At 45.5% G+C, this 18,238-nt stretch overlaps 4 protein-coding genes across 5 annotated transcripts; 2 read left to right on the top strand and 2 right to left on the bottom strand.

The window, feature by feature from the left end:
* Positions 1-6: 6 nt before the first annotated feature.
* On the top strand, positions 7-5,165 carry LOC131887303 (protein argonaute-2-like). The gene has a single exon (XM_059235877.1). It carries the CDS (start codon positions 327-329, stop codon positions 3,255-3,257), a length of 2,931 nt encoding a protein of 976 aa, XP_059091860.1. The 5' UTR covers positions 7-326; the 3' UTR covers positions 3,258-5,165.
* Positions 4,516-7,101, bottom strand: LOC131887304 (polyglutamylase complex subunit TTLL1-like). Its single transcript, XM_059235878.1, has 2 exons — positions 6,109-7,101; positions 4,516-6,040 (listed from the first exon to the last, which is right to left on the bottom strand). Exons 1-2 carry the CDS (start codon positions 6,461-6,463, stop codon positions 5,184-5,186), a joined length of 1,212 nt encoding a protein of 403 aa, XP_059091861.1. The 5' UTR covers positions 6,464-7,101; the 3' UTR covers positions 4,516-5,183.
* An 844-nt stretch (positions 7,102-7,945) lies between these two features.
* On the top strand, positions 7,946-13,512 carry LOC131887025 (tyrosine-protein kinase transmembrane receptor Ror2-like). Of its 2 annotated transcripts, XM_059235513.1 has the most exons (9): positions 7,946-8,079; positions 9,789-10,142; positions 10,209-10,333; positions 10,444-10,470; positions 10,655-10,826; positions 10,895-11,103; positions 11,180-11,453; positions 11,525-11,767; positions 11,846-13,512. In XM_059235513.1, the coding sequence occupies exons 1-9, from the start codon at positions 7,956-7,958 to the stop codon at positions 13,123-13,125; spliced, it is 2,808 nt and encodes a 935-aa protein (XP_059091496.1). In that variant the 5' UTR covers positions 7,946-7,955; the 3' UTR covers positions 13,126-13,512. The 2 variants fall into 2 exon arrangements, with proteins under 2 accessions (XP_059091496.1, XP_059091497.1); XM_059235514.1 differs by lacking the exon at positions 10,444-10,470.
* A 1,567-nt stretch (positions 13,513-15,079) lies between these two features.
* On the bottom strand, positions 15,080-17,426 carry LOC131886339 (uncharacterized). The gene has a single exon (XM_059234629.1). It carries the CDS (start codon positions 16,244-16,246, stop codon positions 15,425-15,427), a length of 822 nt encoding a protein of 273 aa, XP_059090612.1. The 5' UTR covers positions 16,247-17,426; the 3' UTR covers positions 15,080-15,424.
* Positions 17,427-18,238: the final 812 nt, after the last annotated feature.

Genomic DNA, 18,238 nt, shown 5'->3' with positions numbered 1-18,238 from the left:
GAGGCGTGGTAGTAGTTCCTGCCCGTCAGGAACGTGATCCCCTTTTGATTCCCCGTTGTGCCGCTTGCATCTCAAGACCGACCACGTCGCTGCTCAACGCCCCCCCGTTTGACGCCTTCTCGCTCTTCTGTGATAGCCGCTCGGTGACGCGCACCACGAGCCGGTCGCCGCCCAGTCCACCCGCTTCTTCGGCGCCGCTTACTCTCGCGCTTCGGGGCCGTTCGGACCCGCCGCTCCCACCTTTCGCCACCATTAGTAGCCACACCCACTCGCACGGGCTGGACGCCAATTGGGCGCCAGTCTCGAGCGTCAATGAGGCCGTGAGCATGTTTTCCGTGGGGGGACCGCCGCAATCCGGCCCTCCGGGTCCCGTGGGACCTCCTGGCTCCAACAGCAGTAGCAATAACGGTGGTTCCGGCTTAGGCGGCCATCCTGGCGTGATTGGCAACCCACCCATTACGCAGACTTTGGGCACGGGCATTGGATTGGGATTGGGCACCATGATCCAAGGCACGGGTTCTTTGGGCGCCATCGGCCCTTCCTCCAGTGGCGGTAGTTCGTTAGGCGGGGGCAATGGAGCGGGTGCGCCGGGGGATCGATCGCCACCGGGTGTCGGCGGTGTCACTGCGGCCCTCGGGGGGCTAACCTTGGGCGGTGGCAACGTGGCCGCCGGGGGTGGAAATGGCGTCTATGGCGGTGGCCCGATTGGTTCGTTACCCGGCCCCAATCCTGATGGACCCGTTTTTGTGTGTCCCCGCCGTCCCAATTTGGGTCGTGATGGTCGCCCCATTCTCCTCCGAGCCAATCACTTCCAAATCACAATGCCGCGCGGCTTCATCTCCCACTACCACGTGTCCATCCAACCCGACAAGTGCCCCCGCAAAGTCAATCGCGACATCATTGAAACGATGGTTCAGTCGTATAGCAAAATCTTCGGCGCCAGTAAACCCGTGTTTGACGGTCGCTCTCACCTCTACTCCCGTGAGCCCTTACCCATTGGCAAAGAGCCCGTGGACTTGGAAGTGACTCTGCCCGGCGAGGGGAAGGACCGTGTCTTTCGCGTGTCTATCAAATGGGTGGCACAAGTTTCTTTGTACGATCTCGAGGAGGCGTTGGAGGGCCGTACGCGCACCATCCCGTTCGATGCCATTCAGGCCTTGGACGTGGTGATGCGACACCTCCCTTCCATGACTTACACCCCAGTAGGCCGAAGCTTTTTTTCTTCACCCGAGGATTACTATCACCCTTTGGGTGGTGGGCGAGAAGTTTGGTTTGGTTTCCACCAGTCGGTACGACCTTCCCAATGGAAAATGATGCTCAACATTGATGTGTCGGCCACGGCCTTCTACAAGGCTCAGCCCGTGATTGACTTCATGTGCGAAGTGTTGGATCTCAGGGAGGTGGTCGATTCCAAGCGACCGCTCACCGATTCCCAGCGGGTTAAGTTCACCAAGGAAATCAAATGCCTCAAGATCGAAATTACCCATTGTGGTGCCATGAGACGAAAGTATCGAGTATGCAACGTCACGCGACGACCCGCCACCATGCAATCATTTCCCCTCCAGCTTGAGAATGGTCAAACTGTGGAGTGTACCGTGGCCAAATACTTCTTGGATAAATACAAGATGAAACTCAGGTACCCCAACCTGCCCTGCTTGCAAGTGGGACAGGAGCACAAACACACTTACCTGCCTCTCGAGGTCTGTAACATTGTTCAAGGCCAAAGATGCATTAAGAAGCTCACAGACATGCAAACGTCCACGATGATCAAGGCTACTGCGCGATCCGCCCCAGACCGGGAAAAAGAAATCAACAGTCTCATTCGCCGTGCTGACTTCAACAACGATCCCTTCGTACAAGAGTTTGGTCTCAACATCAGCCACAGCCTCATGGAGGTTCGAGGCCGGGTCTTGCCCCCGCCGAAGATTCAGTACGGTGGTCGATCCAAGCAACAAGCCCTCCCTAATCAGGGAGTGTGGGATATGCGTGGCAAGCAATTTTTCACCGGAGTCGAAATTAGGGAATGGGCCATCGCCTGCTTTGCTCCAAGTCGGACCGTACGCGAGGACGCACTCAGAAACTTCACGGTTAGTCTTCAAAAGATCAGTAACGACGCCGGCATGCCCATCGTGGGACAACCTTGCTTTTGCAAATACGCTAATGGTCCGGACCAAGTCGAACCCATGTTTCGATATCTGAAGAACACCTTCCATGGCCTCCAACTCGTAGTGGTTGTGTTGCCCGGCAAAACACCAGTCTATGCTGAAGTGAAGCGTGTGGGTGACACTGTGTTGGGCATGGCCACTCAATGCGTCCAAGCCAAGAACGTGAACAAGACCTCTCCCCAGACCTTGTCCAACTTGTGTCTCAAAATCAATGTGAAACTGGGGGGAGTGAATAGTATTCTCGTTCCCAGCATTAGACCAAAGGTATTCAATGAGCCCGTAATCTTCCTTGGGGCAGATGTCACTCACCCTCCTGCGGGCGACAACAAGAAACCTTCCATAGCAGCAGTTGTTGGATCTCAAGATGCTCACCCCTCTCGGTATGCTGCCACCGTTCGGGTTCAGGCTCATCGTGTCGAGATCATTCAAGAGCTTTCCACCATGGTCAAGGAGCATCTCATGATGTTCTACAAGTCAACTGGAGGCTATAAGCCTCATCGTGTCATCATTTATCGCGATGGCGTGAGTGAGGGTCAATTCATGCAAGTGCTCCAACACGAGCTCACGGCCATCCGTGAGGCATGCATCAAATTAGAAGCCGATTACAAGCCCGGGATAACGTTTATTGTGGTCCAGAAACGCCATCACACTCGTCTGTTCTGCGCCGAGAAGAAAGAGCAATCCGGGAAATCCGGCAATATACCAGCTGGAACCACCGTCGACGTAGGCATCACTCATCCCACCGAATTCGACTTCTACTTGTGCTCACATCAAGGTATTCAAGGCACCAGTCGACCCTCCCACTACCATGTTCTATGGGACGACAACCGATTTGTGGCCGACGAGCTCCAGCAACTCACCTACCAACTCTGTCACACCTACGTTCGTTGTACTCGATCTGTGTCGATTCCAGCCCCCGCTTACTATGCCCATCTTGTGGCCTTCCGTGCCCGTTATCACTTGGTGGAGAAAGAGCATGATTCTGGTGAAGGATCGCATCTCTCGGGTGGATCCGAAGACCGAGCCCCAGCCGCCATGGCTCGAGCCGTCACGGTGCATTCCGACACTAAGCGAGTCATGTACTTTGCCTAGACGACCAAGCAACACGCCGATCGAAGGCCTGTCCCAAATATTATGCATTACCTGCCCCATCTAGTACACAACCACATGGAAAATAAGTTTTACCAACTTGTGATTCTTGATTATGGCGCATTTGCCATCAAGATCATTCGTACTCTTTCTCTCTCGCTCCTCCCGATCTAAATCACAACAAGAACCATAACCTGATGAATCTTTGGAATGTTTGTGTGATAAATGTTGTCATGAAGATGACCAGCCACGGGCAAAAGAGTCAGTCACCCACAGAAAGTCATCCACGACGCAATCCTACTGGCCACCCTCACCTCTACCATCCTCCAGCATCACCATCTTGCGATCACTGAGGACAGCGTGGAAACCCAAAACACGGCCAGTATGATTTGTCAAGCCAATGTTTCACTCGCCTCATTGTTGGTGTGTTGAATGTTTTCACCCCCAGCTTTACTGGGCTAACATATCAATGGGTCCTTCCAAAGATGATTCCACGTGCTTTTGTACATATTTGTAATCTTTGTTCGGTTGATTTCTGGCTAAACCTGCTCTGGATTCTAATTCCACAATCGAACAAACAATTCCGTTATTTGCATGAACTCATCCTCTCCCTCGAATCAATTAATGTTTGCATTACAAATGTGGATCACTTCAAATCACCATACCCGCCATTCACATATTTCAAAACAAGTCTTATGTGCCCTAATTCACTTTACCCAAACCGTATTCTGCATTATCGTACCGAATTGTAATAGGATGAAAAGCAAAATTCAATCACTCCCTTCCCAAATGAACAATGTTTTGAATCGTTATTATTCGTCAAGAGAAATTCATGTCGTCAAGGGTCCAATCCTAAATAAAATAACCACATTTTTTGATCACTTCAAATCATTTTCGAGAAATGCTCAATTCAATGACCGAGAAGCAACACTTGATTACCACGTGGTTTGAAGTTATGTTTCACAAAATGTTGGGACTGGATCCTTGTCAACATACTCGTCCAATTCGACTTGAGAAACAATTTTACAAATTAAGGCTTCATCCAAACTTGGCGTTCTGTTTTGTCCACAAAATAGCTTTGAAATCGATTCTCGTGGATGAAAGAACACTTGGTGTATGTGTGAGGAAAAATGGAATGAAATTGTTCAAATTGAAAGACAAAGCTGACATCCCTGTTAGCCAATTTTAAATCAACCTGTAAATGTTACTTACTCCTCAATGTAGAGTAGCTCAGCACACAAAGCGGGCCAATTTTGCCCTCTTTCTCTATCCGTTTCTTCCCCGTAACTCTTAAGGATTCCCTTATGATTGTTCACTCAATTGTCTGTTTGGTTCCTCCTTTTCCCATCTACAGGGCCAGATGAATTTGATACTCTAGCTTATACCCGCTCATGAAGGAAGACAAGAGATCAACTGTTGATCCGATTCGGACGATTGATTTCTCAATCAAATACCTGATCCATTCTTTAGTTTTAATTCATAAGTTGCATTAATCTGCACCAAATTTTCTAACTTGTACAAGCCGTCGTCATATACCAGTGTACTGATGATGCATTCACTCACTTGCTCGCTCACCTTTTTTCTCCCCAAAATTGCATTTATTGTTGTTCATTAATGATAAATGCCTGCCTCTGATTCAATTCAAACCAATATTCACAATGTCTGCTTATCTATTGATCAATGAACCTTCAAATGACCATCTCTTCCCAGCGTTTAGGCTAGTTGTAACTGTAAGTTGGACGAAGGGCAGCTCTTACTCCTACGTTTCCCAGAAATACTAAACCTTCTAACCTTCTACTGAAGGGCATTCATTGACCAACAACCCATTCATTGTTCATGTACGAAAAGAACATTGACAAACATTCAACCTTTCGACAGCCAATAAAAACCAATTCGGATTACTGTTTCAAATTGATGTGAACCCTTGGATTATTTCCACTTATTATTCTTGCGGGAGCCAGACGAGGACGAGTCGTTTTGGGAAGCTAGTTCCTCGTCCAAAAGCAGTTCAAAACCACCCAATTCATCTTGAGACGGGATCTTGTTCCACTTGACGTCGGGAACACCGTCAGGGGGAAGAACCAAGTTGATAATGTCGTTGATGAGCTTGTATTTCATGATCCGATCACTCACGGTTGTCGAGCTCAATGATGGAGAGGCGTTCACCTCGATTAACCATGGCTTGAGATTATCGTCAATGATGATATCGTAGCCATAGCACTCGAAACAATGTCGGTCACTGACCATCACAGGAGCCACGGCCTTGAGACTGTGAACGATCAACCACGATATTTCGTTAAATAGCTTCTCGGTGGGGCCTTTCCCGCGAGTGGTTTCCAAGAAGAGCTTCAAGTTTTGGACGGTGAGCTTACCCCCATGGATGTTGTTGTACTCCTCTCCGTGTTTCTGAATCGACACATTGGTCAAATGGACGTACATGTTATCGATCTCGTTGACGGAATCGTCATATTTGACCGTGCAGAATCGGCAAAATCCGTGACGGAACAGATAGGCCTTCAAAGGTCGGAACGAGGTGACGAGAACGTAGAGTCTTAGGTCAAACTTTCTTCCTCCCATGAGCAACGGATTATCGATGTATCTGGAGATCACGTAGGATTCTTTGACCAGGTTAGGATTGAAGACGGTCCGGGATTCTCGGGACCATTTCTTGAGCTTCGAGAGCTTATTGATGAGAAAAATGCCCGCTCCTTGACTCTTTCCGCAAGGTTTCATGATCCATGTGGATTGCGGATTCTTGCGATACTCTTCCACAAACATGTTGTAATCTGAGGTTGTAACATTGTAACATAGCACTTACTGCAGATGCAGACACACTACTGGATTTTTTTTTTACCTGCTGGCAAGATGAATGTGGTTGGAATGAAGTCCAAATATAGATAGCGACCCATTTCATTCTTCTCCGCCAGAGGATGACCTTCGCGTTCGAGGTCGCGACGATATCGCTTCATGTTCTTGACCATCAGATCTTTCCTAGTCAGTTCATAGTGATTCGAGAAATGGTTGATCATCTGGAAATCGTTCATACGATAACCCGAATCCACTGCAAATAGATTGCGACAAGTTTGCGTGGATGCCCAATAGAAGTGCCAATCATCATCCTGACTCACGGCTATCCAACCGCGTTTTTCAAAATTCCCAATGATCACGGACTTGTCAATGTCAACGCAATAGGCCACACGGGCACACATTTTCAAATCGCTCAAGATGTCGGTCGTCTTGATACCTCCTGTCGTTTATTCAGTTGTTTAATCAATAATCAAAATTTGATTCTTTTGTGCAAGGCAAAGTTGAACTTTTCTAGGTGTTCGAAGTTCATGTCGTCTCCACCTACTTCAGCAGATGAGCAGGGCATTTCCATCTATTTTTGTCATCAGTGAACAAATTCAATTTGCTTCTATGATTGATTTTGAAAAGAAGTCTAAGATAAGGATTATCTAGAGCAATATAACGAAGGCACTTCTCAGCATCGATTCGTGGCACTCATAGGTGGGTTTGCTCCCTCTTAGATAGAAGAAGAAGACATCCCTCTCTCAAGCCTCCCTCAAGCCTCGCTAATCTACCATCTCGCTCAACACCATTTTTGTCGGGGAATATCGATTTCTTGGTCGTGCTTTCCACCTTCTCCGGTACATTCTCAGCTGTTTCCATCCACCGTTCGAAAGGGGACAAAACATCACAGACGGATCCCCGACGTATGCTTTCAGTTCAATGATTCTCCCTCCTATCCTTCCCTCCTCCCTCCCTCCTTTTGTTCCACCTTCTACCCGGATCGTTTCCCTATCGGCGTGTGCCACGGTGCCTTATTCAACTGAATCCTTCGAGGACCCGGGTAGGTCACTCGTCTGAACCTCTACTCCAGGATTGGATGCCATCGTCCAAGCTGGCGAACTCACGAGGACCGGCGAGGACCGGCGAGGACCGTCCGGTTGGGTTGGATTGAGGCAAGAATGGAATGAAGGAGGAAGATGGGAATGGAGGGAAAACAAGCACGGAGACTAGAAAGAGAGAGGGCGGATAGGAGAGGGAGAGAGCGAGAGAGGCGCACTTTGAAAGAGGGAGGGTGGGTGCGGTGCGCCCATGACGCCGGCTCAATGGATGGACAACTCCAAGCCAAAAAGAGTCAGAGCTTCTTTCCATCCAAATGCAAGACTTCCGTTTATGGGTGAAGTCTGAGTTGAAACAACATGAAGTGGTGTATGTGTTGGTGTTTCAACGATGTTTTTGGCTTGTGTGCTTTTTCAATCAGGTTTACCCCGAGTTGAAGTCCAAGCATTGGCCCATACAGCATCTGAACAAACGGATGCCTTGCCTGGTTGATTGACCCTCAGTTCCTAACGTGTTCATATTCATGTATTTGTTTCTTACATACATGCAAACATACATTCAAGAGCATCTGGGTCGTTCAAAGAAGAACATCAAAATGTCAAAGAGTTGTTTATTTGCCCTCGAAGTTCAGTTTCTTTGTGCTCAATGAGCTGAACGTCTCGCAAATCTCAAGACGAGGGTGATCCCATTTTTTTGAAGTGTTGCTCCCTCATCCCGCTACTCAAAGGGAACAGCCGAGCTGGCTTTCTCCAAGCCTCTTGTCTGCAAACAACAACACTGTTTTTCGTTGTTCGGGAACAAATTTGGACATGTTCCCAAGCCCGTCTTGTTCCTCGAGCAATTTGTGATATCATCATGTTTCCTGTGATCTTCCTGGTGGTTTTTTTCTCATTGGTTTCGGACTCAAACCAAGTTGACACCGATGTGACCATCTCTGTTCCCAGTGAATCAATTCGTAGTTCAATGGACCTGAATGAAGGTAAGGCCAGCGTTTTAGGCTCGTAGACCTGCGAGGCTTGTGCAACATGGTAACTTTGAATTTGAGTGGTTAGGTTTAAGTGTGAGTGATAGATCTTGGCATTTACATTTTGATGGGCCTCAACGGCGCCTGGCAAACGCAAACATTCAGTTGGTTTTGCACTCAACTGAAGTTGCATAAATAGCTCATATTTTATCCTAACTTGTCCTCTTAAACTAACACAGCGGACAAGTACCTAAAATAAAAGTGTGATAATCATGGTCGGGTGGTGGCCAAGTGTGCGAGCAAATGAGTCAAGTTTGGATTTAATCAAAATATGCAACGTGATTTTGTGATCGTCCAATTTGAGGTTGTCAGGAACAATTTTGGATCACGACTCACTCACTCATCCATCTTCATTCTATTCAAATTTTGAGGCGTTATTACGTTTCTTGGGTAGAAACGTGACTTGGACTTGAGGAATCGTCTCGTTGAATGTCATTCACATGTGTAGCTTTCGATCCATCTTTGTTTTCGCGCCCTAAAACAATTTCAACAACGAATCTTTTGAGCATTGTGGGTGGAGAACATTTCTTGAAATCCGATCCCAGTCAGTCTCGCGAAGAAAATGTGAGGCATTCAGAGCTGAACCAGGACAATGTTTTGAGGTCATTCTGGACGACTTTGGGCTTTTGGAATCTATGCTCGGGTGAACAGATAAAACGAGCCAATTCCGGGACCGAGAACTGACAACGAGTGACACGTCCACGTCGGACAATTATTTAGGGCCAAACCAACAGGGAAAGGAGTCACAGCTTCACTCCCGTTCACGGGAACCCTGTCAGGTTGGGTTTAGGGCCGTTTTGTCACCTATAATGGTGCTCATATATTTCACAGACAACGCCAATAGGGTGGTGGACGTTTCCAAAACGTTGAACTCGAGACTAGACTTCCTCTGGATATCTTGGATTAGCATTATAATCAAGCACCCCGACCGAGAGACTGTTGCATAAAATTGACCTTTTTCACCAACTCCTCCTTTTGGTCTGTTCCAATTTAGAGGCCGAAATGTTGCGTATGTAGGGTCAAAAACAAGCATTGTTTGGAAAACAAATGAACGCGTTAAAAAATGAAGCTTTAGGAATATTGCTTAAGAAAAACTCATTCTTGTTATTTCATAACAGAAAATGTTAATGGCCAACGAGCATCGCTAGGAGTTGTTTCTATCTTCGGGAAAGAATGTTAAGAGTGAGGCGAGTTGGATACTCCAAAAAATGCTCTTTCTTAACTTTCACTTTGTAGGCTAATGTATCTGATAATAACGAATTTTGCAGTTATGTTAAATTCCAAAATTATTCTCAACTTCGTGAACCAAAACGTTGAACGGTCTATCATCTGGTTACTTACCTAACGGTGAGCGTCCGACCGATGGACAGTCAAAAAGCCATCAAATTTTCAAAACAATCCCTATCTTGGGCGTTTTCATTTGAATTCTAAACGCAGTCCTTATCTGCATTCGCTCCAGGCCTAATCGTCGTCCAGGTAAAAACGTAATAAAGATGACCTTAAAAGCACAAGCACAAGCACATCACCTTGCCCTTGAGGGGTTTCTCACGACTTAACAATGTACCATGGGCCGATATTCATAACAATGAACCCCCAATACGAGAATGTATAATAACTCCATAACCTGGCATGACTAATCATACTTATCATCTCATTGGTTTCAGTTCCTCTGAATATCATTGATCAGGATATTCAGGATCCCTTCGATGAGACCATCGCCGCAGAAGGTCAAGAGGCTATTCCACCTCAAATTGTGGAAGGCCCTGAAAATACGTTCGCCTTCCTGCACAAGCGTGTGGAATTAATTTGTAAAGCCGTCGGTAATCCAGCTCCTAAAATCGTATGGCACTCCAAAAAGGATCGGAACTTACTACGCGTCGCTCACAACTATCGTATTCATAAAAATGGATCTCTGATTTTTCGATCTGTGGAAAAGAGCGATGAGTCCAAATATGGTTGCGTGGCAAAGAACTCTGCTGGGAAAGATGAATCGGGATTTGTTCAACTCAACGTGGATGGTTCGAACCAGCATGATAATAAGATTATCGTTCACGAACCATGATTTTTATTTATCCAATTTCCAGCCAAAGTAGAGATCGTAAAATGCCCCGATGTTGTCCGAGAGAAATATGGCACCCCAATCGATCTTCAGTGCGCGGCTATTGGAGATCCTCCTCCATTAATCACTTGGTTAAAAGAGGGTTCACCGGTGAGAGAGCTTAATTTTTTGAGCAATAACCTCTGGCGTGTTTATTAACACTTATTTACCCTGGAGTTGGCTATGCTTATTAAACAAACACTTTCTAACCCATTTTCAAGCTTCCAATCTACAAGTGGAAATCAGAGGTGAGCATGTCTAGTACTTCATAATTTAACGGTCTGTAATTGGTCATGGGCTTGGTCAAGGCGAATAGATCATAAATATAAACTTGAGCTCTTTTCTACTGAAGATTCGTAACATGTTTCAACCTGGATCATCATTACGGTCACATTCAATAAGTTAGTGTCAATGTCCGTTTTTATCACTTAGGTCGTGAAAGGCAATGATGAATTCAAACCTTTTTCATACTACTCTCGATCCGTGCTGAGGATCAACGTTACTGAGATGGCCAACTATACTTGCTATGCCATCAATCAAATGGATGGGGGGCGCCAATCCTCGGATCAAAGGTCTTTCATGGTTTATGTGGAATCAGGAAATGGTTCGTGCTATTGGGGCAAAAAAAAAACTTGATCCTTGACGCGTCAAATACAATTCATGCTTTTTCAGATGGCTCTGACTTTGAAAAGGATTACTCTCAAGGCTATTGTGCTCCATACAGTGGCAAATTGTGTCGAAAGTTTCTTCAGGGTCGTGGTCTGGTTTGGTTTCATGTGTCCCAAGATAACTCAGGAGGATGGCTCAATGAGCAGATCGCTCAAAACTTGTGGAATGAAGTGATAGAAAACTTGTTGGAACCATGCAAGTCGGCTGCCGAAGTAAGATCTACAAAATGGGAACATGTTTGAAAAAGGAGATATCAAACTATCACCACCTAATGCCTCGACTTTACAGAATTTGCTTTGCAAGTACGCTTTTCCGGATTGTGTGCTTCATGAAGGTAATGCAGTTGGGCTTCCACTATGTCAGGAGGATTGCATAGCGATCCGAAATCATTATTGTTTCAATGATTGGACCATGATTGAGGACAACAAGAAAAGGAAAGTGTTCATCAAATCTCGGGGTCATTTTCGTCTCCCGGAGTGCGAAAAGCTCCCGAAGCATAATAACTCCACGAAGACTTGCACAAAATCTTCCATTACGAATATGCGATGGGATCTAACCTCATGTAAGAGTTTGCCTTCAGAATAATGACAATTGTCAAGATTTTAAAAATGTTACTTCTTGTGTTCCCAACAGCAACTTGCGTGAAAGGAAACGGGCAATTCTATCAGGGCAATGCCAATCAGACTAAGGACGGTCTTGATTGCCAGACTTGGTTCACCAATGATCCACATCCTCAAACTATCCCAGAAGGGATTTTTCCGGAAATGCACAATGCCAAGAACAAATGTCGAAATCCAGGTGGATCTGAGCCGCACCCCTGGTGTTACACCTCCGATCCGACAATTCGATGGCAGTTTTGCGAAATACCACAGTGTGGTGAGAACATTCATATTCAAGCCAGTTGTATGCGTACTTAATCCAACCAATTCTAAATGGGATGATTTCCTTTTGCAGATAACGTGACAACAACCACTCTAGCTCCTCCGGACGACTTGTTCAACTACGCCATCGAGTTTGAGATCTTTGGAAATGAGTTCATTCTTCAAGAGTTCATGAGTCCCACATTTTTAATCCTGGCAGGGGCCGTGGCCCTCACCTTTCTTTTCATTCTGATTCTAATGACCTTAATCTGTATTCGGATTTGTTGCCAATCCAAGCCCGGTTATACGACACCCGCTGGCCAGGAGTCTGAAATCGATCTTGACAAATTGCCCCAAAATCAAACCTATCACAACACAGAGGCTCAACTTAACCCCAAACTGGAGAAATTAGAATTTCCACGCAATGATATCATCTACCTGCGAGATATCGGTCAAGGTGCTTTTGGACGTGTATTTCAAGGCAAAGCTCCAGGGTTGATTGCGGGCGAAGAATTCACGATGGTGGCCGTCAAAATGCTCAAAGAAGAGGCTTCCGACGACCTTCAGCGTGACTTTGAGAAAGAGGCATCCCTCCTGGCCGAGTTTGAGCATCCCAATATTGTTAAGCTGTTGGGTGTGTGTGCCATAGGTCGGCCAATGTGTTTGCTATTCGAATTCATGGCTAAAGGTGATCTCAACTCGTATTTGAGGGCTTCAAGTCCGGCCAATTATATTGTCCGATCGGGGAGTAATGCGAGCAGCAGCTTTAATGATGCCAAAATCACTCATATCGAGCAAATCAACATCATCAAGCAAGTGTGCAATGGGATGGTGTACCTCTCAGATCGAAAGTTTGTGCACCGAGATCTGGCTTCTCGGAACTGTCTGATGGACAATCTAGGATCCGTGAAGATTGCCGATTTTGGCCTCTCTCAGAAAATCTATCTCCAGGATTATTACAGAGGCGACGAGAGTGATCAGATCCCAGTACGATGGATGCCCTTAGAGTCCATCATCCACAACAAATACACCGTGGAGTCAGATGTTTGGGCCTTCGGCATCCTTCTGTGGGAAATATTTAGTTATGCTCTCCAACCTTATTACGGCTTGTCCCATGAGGAAGTGATTAAATTCCTCAAAGAGGGCAATGTTCTTCACTGCCCGGAGAATACTCCCAAATCCGCCTACCGAGTCATGCTCTCCTGTTGGCACTCTAAACCTGCGAATCGTCCCTCATTCCGAGCTCTACTGAAAGAGCTCGAGACCATCGAGCGCGAGCTCATTCTCATTCAAAAGCATTATCGAAGTCAGAAATCGATTCTCTCTGTAGATTCAGGTCGAAACACTCCGCAATCTCCTAAATCGTTTGTTTGAAGTCAAAAAAAGAACCAAGGCAAGAAGACCTCGATCATCGTGTCTCCCATTTCCTGTGATCTCAGCATTTTATTTCATTTTTATACCGTGCCCTGTCTGACAGATGCTTTTTTATTAGGTTGTCTACGTGAGGTCCATAAATCCTACAACGACGGATCGGATTAAAATCTGATGAAGCCACCGACCACTTTACATATTCCTATTTCCATGTTCAAACTTTCAAATCATTGTGGCCATTAGTGCAATTGGCAAGACTTGTAAGATCATGTCTACGCATAGTGCTAAGATAAGTGTATTGAAAATACGTGCCGTAATAAAGCAAAATACCAATAAGTTTTGCGTCACGAATCGTTGCCTAGTCTTCTCCATTATAGTTTCGAACTACGAACCCATGGAATTCGCTCAAGATTGTCAACCGAAAAGTGCTTGAGAGCCCCTAGACCCAATTTTTATGCAAATGACAAACAGAGGATAAATCAATAAATTCGTGGCTCAGCTCTGGAACATTAATCAATACTTGGGTTCCGCCCGGAAAATATTCAGCTAAAATTGCTGTATTAATGATTCTGTAGACAACTTGGCTCGCCAATTACAACTCGCGACAAAGAGCACGAAAGAGAAAAACAAGGAAAACCAAGCTTTAATCTTGCATAGCTGTCTGTTGCTGTCTGTATGTAGAGGCAAAAAAGGTGTGAGGTTGCTACTAACTGTATGTAGAAGGTGGCGCATGCTTGAGTGCATCTCTATACGAGGATTGCTTGAACCGTGTACGCTTTGAACCTTCTCTCTTGAAACTTTCGTATATCTGGAATGGAAAGGACAGTTAGAGCCTAATTATTTATTTGCAGAGGCAAGTTCTTTTCAAGTCAGATTTGGAGCTTGCGTCAAATTTTGCGGAACTCTTGAGTAATTTGTGAAAAACTCTTTGCCTATGAATACTCCAGATTTAATATTGATCAATGCGTTCGATTTTTTTTTACATTGAAAAAGGTCACCGTAGAATCTCTCAGCCCTTTATGCACAAAAGCAGTATTTCAAAACCCGAAAGCTCCGTTATGAAACCTTATAATCATAGAATTCCGTTTTCATGTGAAGAAATACGTACAATCGGATTCAAAATAGAGGGAGACATTTGGAAATCCAAAAAGTGTTTCTTATACAAATTTATTTCCGAAGTTATTTTCAGAAATGCCACAAAGACTTTTGCTCTGGACAACTCTTAAAGAAAAGTTATTGAAAAGCAAGGCTGTTTTCAAACTCATGGTTTAATATCATTATTCTAAGCATATGTAGCGTTAAATACACTGTAGCCTTTATCGTTGGAAACTGCCAGGGAAGACCTTAGCTAAATTTCTAGACATTTCTTTTCACAGACCTGAAGCGAAAAAATGCTGTACGTAAAGTAAATACATGCATCTGAAATCAAAGTTAAACTTTTTGTCCAATCAACCTTATTTCTACAACAGCCTGGATAGCATAAACTGAAAAATCCCGCTTCAAGGATCAGAACCTGAAACAGTTTTAGATTTGATCTAAGGATCATTTTACGTGAAGAACCCGTCACAATGTAAAGATTAAAGTTTACCATCAGGATCTTTACAGAACCTAATTTCCCTCCGTCTTATTGAGGTATGGTAGAGATTTCTCATCTCTGATAATGGAGCAGGATGGTTTTTGAAAAATGTTGAAAGTGTCATTTCATGTCCCTTTTTGACTTTACAAATTCTGGATTTTCTGGATTTCTTGGGTACACCGATATGTTTTCGTCTTTTAGCTAGCTATCTTAAGGATAGACCGCCCTCAAGTCCTCAATTTTCCTCTCTCAGGCGCTTGCTTTTTAGTAATAATCATCATGTTTTCTAAGTCACTGAATCTTATAATACCTCCAATACAAGTTCATTAAATTCCTTACATAAATGGGCGTGGTACAACGGGAATTAAACGAGGATCGAGTGAAATTCACATTCAGAGATTTTTTATTGTGCTACATCCAATATGAATGCTGGATGAGTCATCTGCGGACTGCGTACAGTATAACCCCACCAATGCCAATTACACGTACGATAGATAGTTAGATACATGGAATCTGAAGTCTCGCACAGTTTCACTTCCGCCACTCTCAAGCCTTGACTTCGATGACACGATCCATATGTTTGTAACATTTCTGATAGGCTTGTCCACAGCCGGGTGCTTTGGTCAGATGTGACCCAAGCTATGCTTTCCTAGCCCGTTAAAGCGACGAAACATCATAATTCTTCGTGACGGACTTTAGGATTTCCCCTCGCTCCGCTGTGGTGTGTCACGTGCCCTCTTGAATGAATGCCTCTGCAATGGCCTGATGTTGGATACTTGATCTTCGGGACGCCAAATCTTTTCTCCGCTTGAGATGAAATACAATTGCACTCAATCCGATGCAGGCAATGACAAAAACGCCAATGAGAATAGTCAGCCCGGTCCAGGCCATGTTATAGATGCGCGTACACTCACACGAGTTCTGGAAATCGAACATGAACCCCGTGGAACAGGCCCTCCAAGTCCGCTCCGGGCAGACGCACGAACACGTGTTTGGGTTCCAATCCTTGCCAGAGGACAGACATTGGCTCTTGGCCCATTCATTTTCGCATCGACACTGACATTTTGAGGCATCGTAGAACTGCCCTCGAGAGCAAAACTCAGCGGTTTGACGGCAAGAGCATGAACACGCTTGGTGTTCTTCGACTTGGACCACGGCGCACACAGTGTTCCACAACCCGGATGAGTAAGTGGCTTGAATAGCCATGACCTCGACGGTTTTGTTGACCACACGAGTAGGCAAGCACGTATGAGATGGATTATTATTACATGATCCAGAGCATCGTTCCACTAGAATGTGACCCGGGATCACTTGTATAATGGAACCGCTCTCTCCGTCCACAATAGGCATAGGAAGCTCTATGACGGTGGGACGAGTACGGCACTTGAGCATGGAAGGTAAGATACTCTCTTGATGGGATTGGGAGCACTGGCTGAGTTCGTGGTACTTCACAACGATTTTCTCCTCAGGCCTCCAAGAAACAAGGTTGCCCGGGATACCCAAGCATTTCGAGCTCAGTACCAAAGCCAAGAGTAGAATTGTAGCCATCTGCAATTTTTGACTCACACTCACTTGGGCACGTCCGACACTTTGAAAGTGCGCTCAAAAACTGCGCAAGAGAGGTGTTCTTTATCGAACAACGCAGAACAAACAGGGGAAAATAGATGGGGACCTCGCTTTGAGGGTTTTCTCTCGAGCAACAAACAGGAGATTGATGATGACCGCTCGGTTTGAAGTCTGGCACGTAACTGTCGCATCCCTAACTAATATCACCACACGACTGTCGTCATCCTCATGGTGCTCGTTTAGCTGCCTATCATGAGATGCTGTGGCTGGAGTTACCTCGAAAGAGACATCTTTCCAAGCGATGAGTAAATGTTTGAACACGAGGGTACACTACTCCGTGGTGGTGTTCCCATATACTCGGTGCCCTGGGAGAGCGAGGGGGATGACTTCTTGCTGATGAAATCGTCTCACTTCACCTCGCCACAAGGCAAAGTAGACTTCATCACATGCACGTACAGTAAGTGCGTGTGTGAGTGTGTGAGTGTGTGCGGCTGAACGAAGGGGAGGAATGCCACATGGAAACGAACTCGACATGGCGTTCGTTCATCTCCACACACTGTACAGTACTACTTACTGTCCATGCTGGCGAGAGCAATCCGGGTTGGGGCATGGAACTCCGACAATGTTTCCCTCCATGAACTCGATCGAGTTCGATGGAGGTACTCTTGGCCGTAGCCGCCGGATCCTCCAATATGTTCGATCGTTTTATGTCATTTCCATTCCATGTTGAGTAGTACGCCCAGAAATAGAGCTAGAGTGATGGTATAAACAAGTTGGTGTACATTGGTACCATCCTCCTGGATGGTCGTAGCTCCAACCTCCAATGAACTACAACAATGCATAGAGATTCGGCTGCAGGTTGCACAAAAATGCATTTCAATTCGTGATCATGATCTGGCGAACTTGAAAAAAAAGAAAGACCGATCCATCAGACAACTTTTGACATTTGAAAATCGCAGCACAAAAACACGAAGACGGGCTTCTTGTGCGCAGAAATACTATCCGTACAATAAACATTAGTTCAACAGGCTGGAGCCCGGATCTTTGAGCAAACAACTTCCGTGACGTGAATCAAGCTCAAAGCTACTCGACCCGGAAAGCCCGGACCCCATGATGTAGTGGCACTCTCTGTTGGCGCCCACAGATCTTCCAACGCCCCTATTTTAAAGCTCTCAAACCATTTGCTGGAAAACGAGACTGCAGTCCACAGACCTGTACCACATTCATTGCTGCTACGTCAAGACAAACGGGCGGCGGACTTAACAATAGCCTTGAGTGACGGAACTTTCTGGAAAAGCCGGTCTAAACGTGGTGCAATCGAAGTTGTGAATGACAGAGCATTTGTAGCGTTCAGGCGACTTGCCAAGTGATGAAAGGTGCAAAATAGATGGAATGGATACGATGCATGATATTTTTAGTGCACTCACGCACACACAACTATGAACTAAAAGGGGTCTACCCTACCGCCAGTAACTGGTTGGGAAAAGCCGTTGCTGTTCGTTTTTGAGCAAGTTGAGACATGCCAAGGCTATTTTTTGCCGCGACAAATAGCCGTTTTTTTTCAGGTCCGAAATGCTGCAATTATAGATCAAAGAAAAGTCAAATAGCCGCCAAACTGTCATGCTGAAGGCAATCATTTGAAAACACTATCACCCGTGGACGTTATAGTTGCTGAAAACCTTATGCCAAAATTAGCCGTACCTGAAGGCTTACGATATTTTAGTGCTTGACTAACGTTGGCTCCTTCAAAATCCTGGTATGCACGGCAATGCTAACTTCTGAGAATTGCTCTCCTGAGCCAACGAATTCCAAGATCTTTTGGGCATATGAGAGGCTTGAAAATTTATAATGTTTCCTTTGATGTCTGTTGCGTGCGACATGACTTGCGTTACCCCAGGTGAATCGAACTAAATGCTGCTAATTATTCCCCTTAAACTATTGTCGTTGTTTTTTGACATTATACTACATTCTAAT

This window comes from Tigriopus californicus, chromosome 9 (assembly GCF_007210705.1).
Source record: "Tigriopus californicus strain San Diego chromosome 9, Tcal_SD_v2.1, whole genome shotgun sequence".
Classification (NCBI taxonomy): Eukaryota; Metazoa; Arthropoda; class Copepoda; order Harpacticoida; family Harpacticidae; genus Tigriopus; species Tigriopus californicus.
This window is presented reverse-complemented; position numbering and strand designations above follow the sequence as displayed.

Coding starts and splice junctions, on each gene's coding strand:
- LOC131887303 (XM_059235877.1), top strand. CDS start 327: ATGTTTTCCGTGGGGGGACCGCCGCAATCCGGCCCTCCGGGTCCCGTG.
- LOC131887304 (XM_059235878.1), bottom strand. CDS start 6,463: ATGTGTGCCCGTGTGGCCTATTGCGTTGACATTGACAAGTCCGTGATC. Junction 6,041..6,108: donor CACATTCATCTTGCCAGCAG/GTAAAAAAAAAA, acceptor TTACAACCTCAG/ATTACAACATGTTTGTGGAA.
- LOC131887025 (XM_059235513.1), top strand. CDS start 7,956: ATGTTTCCTGTGATCTTCCTGGTGGTTTTTTTCTCATTGGTTTCGGAC. Junction 10,334..10,443: donor GGTTAAAAGAGGGTTCACCG/GTGAGAGAGCTT, acceptor CCCATTTTCAAG/CTTCCAATCTACAAGTGGAA. Junction 11,454..11,524: donor GCGATGGGATCTAACCTCAT/GTAAGAGTTTGC, acceptor TGTTCCCAACAG/CAACTTGCGTGAAAGGAAAC.
- LOC131886339 (XM_059234629.1), bottom strand. CDS start 16,246: ATGGCTACAATTCTACTCTTGGCTTTGGTACTGAGCTCGAAATGCTTG.